The following is a 3,675-nucleotide window of genomic DNA, read 5'->3' as shown; positions in this document are numbered from 1 at the left end:
ACTGCAAAGTTTTACTACAGCAAACTGTCGGTCTCTGGTTTGTTTCCATCTCACCGTCAAGTTGTAAAAGTAAAAAAATAATTACATAATCTTACAACTCAATGTTTTGCTATTGGACTTGTGTTTGGATATGGAGTTATTCTTCTGGGGCCAAATGTGACTCATGCAGCTGTCGCAGCTTTATGACAGAGCCAGCTGTGCAACAGTGGGGATGTGATTCATTCTTTGAAAGTGAGTTTTTTAAGGCCTTGTTCATTTTGTTCTGACACTTTCCAAAAAATGCAGACTGCACTTTATGTTTATTCAATTTTCAGACAAGTATGTGGGGCCATACACATGGAATTTACAACAAATGAAAGAAATGCATGTGAATTATATAAGATAAGATGCAATAACATACACATATTCTGATCTCTATCAGCCAAAACAGCCAAATATTAGTGAAATCTCAAGAAAAACACTCACTGAGATGAATCTGCAGTCTTTGGGAGCCCGATGGAAGATTATCTGTTGATGGAGAAAGAGAGAAGAGAGAGATTCAAAACATTGCTCATAGTCTTTTGAAAAAAGTAAAACCCTGATCTGAGTCATGCGAACGTTTACTTAGTAGTGAAATAGGAAACAAAATTAGACACACTGTGTCTGGAGCTTTGCCAAGGAGGGTGGACAGCAGGAAGGAACTTGTAAACCTATAAACTGAAATCCTCCCACTTCCACTGACAGTCCAGCTCATTAAACATGAAGTCACTGACAGCATACCTGCAGGGCACGGGCTCACTTGCTTGGAGAATGTTGGACTTAGTTCAACTGCACTCTGGGAAAAAAAAGCAGGACATGATTTTATAGTCATCATGAGCAATAACATAACAGCAGATACCTTCAGCTGTGGCCAGTATATAGATAATTTGACCAGCGTTGCCCTTAACTAGGGCTGCAACTAACGATTAATTTCACAGTAGATTATTCATTCAGATATCTTCTAGATTAATCACTTAATAGCTGTTTGTTTTAAAATGTCAGAACATGGTGAAAAATGTTGTTCAGTGTTTCCAAAACCTCACACCCCAAAGATAATCAGTTTACTGTAAAATATTCACATTAAGCTGGAGTCTGAAAATGGTTTCTTTAAAAAAATTACTTAAACTGATTAATCAATTGTCAAAATAGCTGGCGATTACTGAATAACTGATTTATTGTTGCAACTCTAATCTTAACCACTCTCAAAAACTAAACTGTCAAACTAAAACCACTTTCAAAAAGTAGTTCAACTACATCACTGGAATGATCACAATCTGAATCTGGACTCGCAAAATGTTACACTGAGGTGCAACTGAACACTGAGTAAAGTGTGGGTCTGTCTGATTTACGTAGAGCAGCCAAGTCCTTACTAAAATAGTCCAAGGATGTGTTTTAAGAAGAGGATAAGGATCAATTGTTGAGGGGGAATCAGGAAAATGCTAAATTTGAACTGACATTTGCAGACTTCTTCACTGCAAACCACAGGTTGTTTTAGTCAAATAGTTTAATATAATGCTTTTATTAAATTAATTAACAACAGACATGACCAGTGAGCTGTGGCATTGTGTTATATTGCATAAAAAATGTCATGAGAATACTAGGAATATGTAGTTTGTAATTAACTAGCCAAACTACATGAGGAAGTTTTTCCTTGCCACAGTCACCACAGTGCTTGCTCCTGGTGATAATAATAAATTATTTTATGATAAAAAATAAATAAATAATATTAAGTGTGGTCTGGACCAGCTCTATATGAAAAGTTACCTGAGATAACCATTATGATTTAGTGCCATAGAAATTTTAAAGTAACTTAACTGAAATTGACATGACCCAAATTAGTTAAAGCAGCAAAATGTAATAATTACAAAAAAAAAATGTTTAGTTAATCTCTGATGATACATCATGATAATTTTATAATTTATTTCAGTAAATATATTACAGATTTCTCCTTTAACTACTGAAAAAGCCACTGAAATTTGAATATAGTCAAACCACCAGCCAGCTACTGCAAATAATTAAAGTGGTAAATGAACTACATGTGCTGAGCATAAAATTGGTTTACCACAATAACTGAGTCAATACATTTGGTCATCTATGATTCATAGCCAGAGATATATTTCTCAGCTGAGAATATCAGCCCGATATTGGTCTAGCACAGCTATGTCCGTCTATATCTATATTGCTGTAACTGTTGTCCAGTATTTTTATTAATTTATTTATATAATTCCCTAACAATGAAATCGGCCCCAAAAGTTCAGTATCAGTATCAGCCAGGCTGTAATTCCTAGTTCCTCTGTGTCCCTGGAGATATATTATGTATAAATGGACTGGAAAGTTTGTTGTATATGCTGATGATAGTGGGATGCAGTGAACTAAAGCAGCACTAATAAAAGTGTGAACACAGCCACCCTTGTAAATGTAAATTATATAAATATTTTCATGATCTTTTCAAGATCTTATGGTAAAAGTATTGTCATAAGAAGTTCATATAGCTCAATCTGTTGCACATCTCTAATCTCGAATCACTGCATTTCATTATCATCAGAGATCTGGTATACTGTGCATTGTGTCAGCCTTAAATCAGCCCAAAAAGTTCATCATGTAGTTTTAAGCTCTACTATATCCCTCATTACAGGAGTGAAATATTCCTGTTTTGTTAAATCAACATGATTTTTATATGTCAATATTACATATAAACTGTCAGTCAGGTTTAGATGCTCACATCATCAATGATTCAGACACAGCCAAAGCTCTCTAAAAGATGAGAAAAACTTCTCTAAAACAAAAAGATAAAGTTTGGAATTTACCTCTTTTCCAGTGGCTTCAGAGTTTCCACGCTGCCTTGAATCAGCACAAGTAGTAAGAGCAAACAGAACCATACAGCTGAGCAGCAGGAGCAGAGTGATGAGTCTGAGCCGCGTCTCCTGTTGCTTCATGTCCCGGCAGTGTTGGATGAGGATGAGTACAGACTCGTCCTGGCTCATATCTGTGGCTGAATCCTGGCAGGCAGCTTCAGCTGGGACAGTGCTTCGCATCAGTTTCTGTCCCATGGCAGCAGATCTGATCTCAGTCAGAGAGACTTTAAACTAGCAGCTCCTGGAAAAAGACGTTTACCACTGATTCATGCAGTGTCTTATATTAGTAGTTGCACAGTTGGACAGGGGCCAACCCGCCTACACCAAAATCTGGAGTTACCTCATCTGTCCATTCATGCAGATGGGAAGGGACAAGAGAGAGAGGAGGGGCACCAATCAAGAGCCAATTGTCATGTATTATTCACAAGTATTTTTTATTATTATCATTGCATCATTTTTTCTCAAAAATAAATCACTGCAACATCATCATTCTTGTTATTAGTCACATTATGAAGGTGTCAAAAGTAAAAGTACTCATTATGGACACCATCCCAGTAAAAACTCACCAGACAAATGTCAAAATCAAGTTTAAAACAATCTGCCAGCTTAACTAAGTACCAAGCAAGGTAATCAGGCAGAAATACAAATTGAGGGGTGAAGTAAAATTAATAAAATACCTGAGTGTCTGGATCACTCAGAAACTGAACAAAATATATGATATAAATGATAACAAAATTAATAAAAGGTTACAGAAAGATATAAGGAAATGGGCAACACTAATACTTGACTTTGGTTCAAGGAT

General features: G+C 36.1%; 1 protein-coding gene across 1 annotated transcript; it reads right to left on the bottom strand.

Moving 5' to 3' along the window:
• Positions 1–280: 280 nt before the first annotated feature.
• On the bottom strand, positions 281–3,145 carry LOC146308025 (uncharacterized). The gene is made up of 3 exons (XM_084746150.1): positions 2,826–3,145; positions 760–814; positions 281–507 (listed from the first exon to the last, which is right to left on the bottom strand). The coding sequence occupies exons 1-3, from the start codon at positions 3,066–3,068 to the stop codon at positions 449–451; spliced, it is 357 nt and encodes a 118-aa protein (XP_084602276.1). The 5' UTR covers positions 3,069–3,145; the 3' UTR covers positions 281–448.
• Between the last annotated feature and the right edge of the window lie 530 nt (positions 3,146–3,675).

This window comes from Lutjanus erythropterus, chromosome 20 (assembly GCF_056507025.1).
Source record: "Lutjanus erythropterus isolate fLutEry1 chromosome 20, fLutEry1.hap2, whole genome shotgun sequence".
NCBI lineage: Eukaryota > Metazoa > Chordata > Actinopteri > Lutjaniformes > Lutjanidae > Lutjanus > Lutjanus erythropterus.
The sequence above is the reverse complement of the archived record's forward strand: the minus strand, read 5'-3'. Positions and strand labels throughout refer to the sequence as shown.

Excerpts from the sequence above, each read along its gene's own strand:
- LOC146308025 (XM_084746150.1), bottom strand. The coding sequence starts at position 3,068 with ATGGGACAGAAACTGATGCGAAGCACTGTCCCAGCTGAAGCTGCCTGC. Across the intron at positions 815-2,825 it reads CTGAAGCCACTGGAAAAGAG|AGTGCAGTTGAACTAAGTCC; the intron begins GTAAATTCCAAA and ends TTTTTTTCCCAG. Across the intron at positions 508-759 it reads AGTGAGCCCGTGCCCTGCAG|ATAATCTTCCATCGGGCTCC; the intron begins GTATGCTGTCAG and ends CTCCATCAACAG.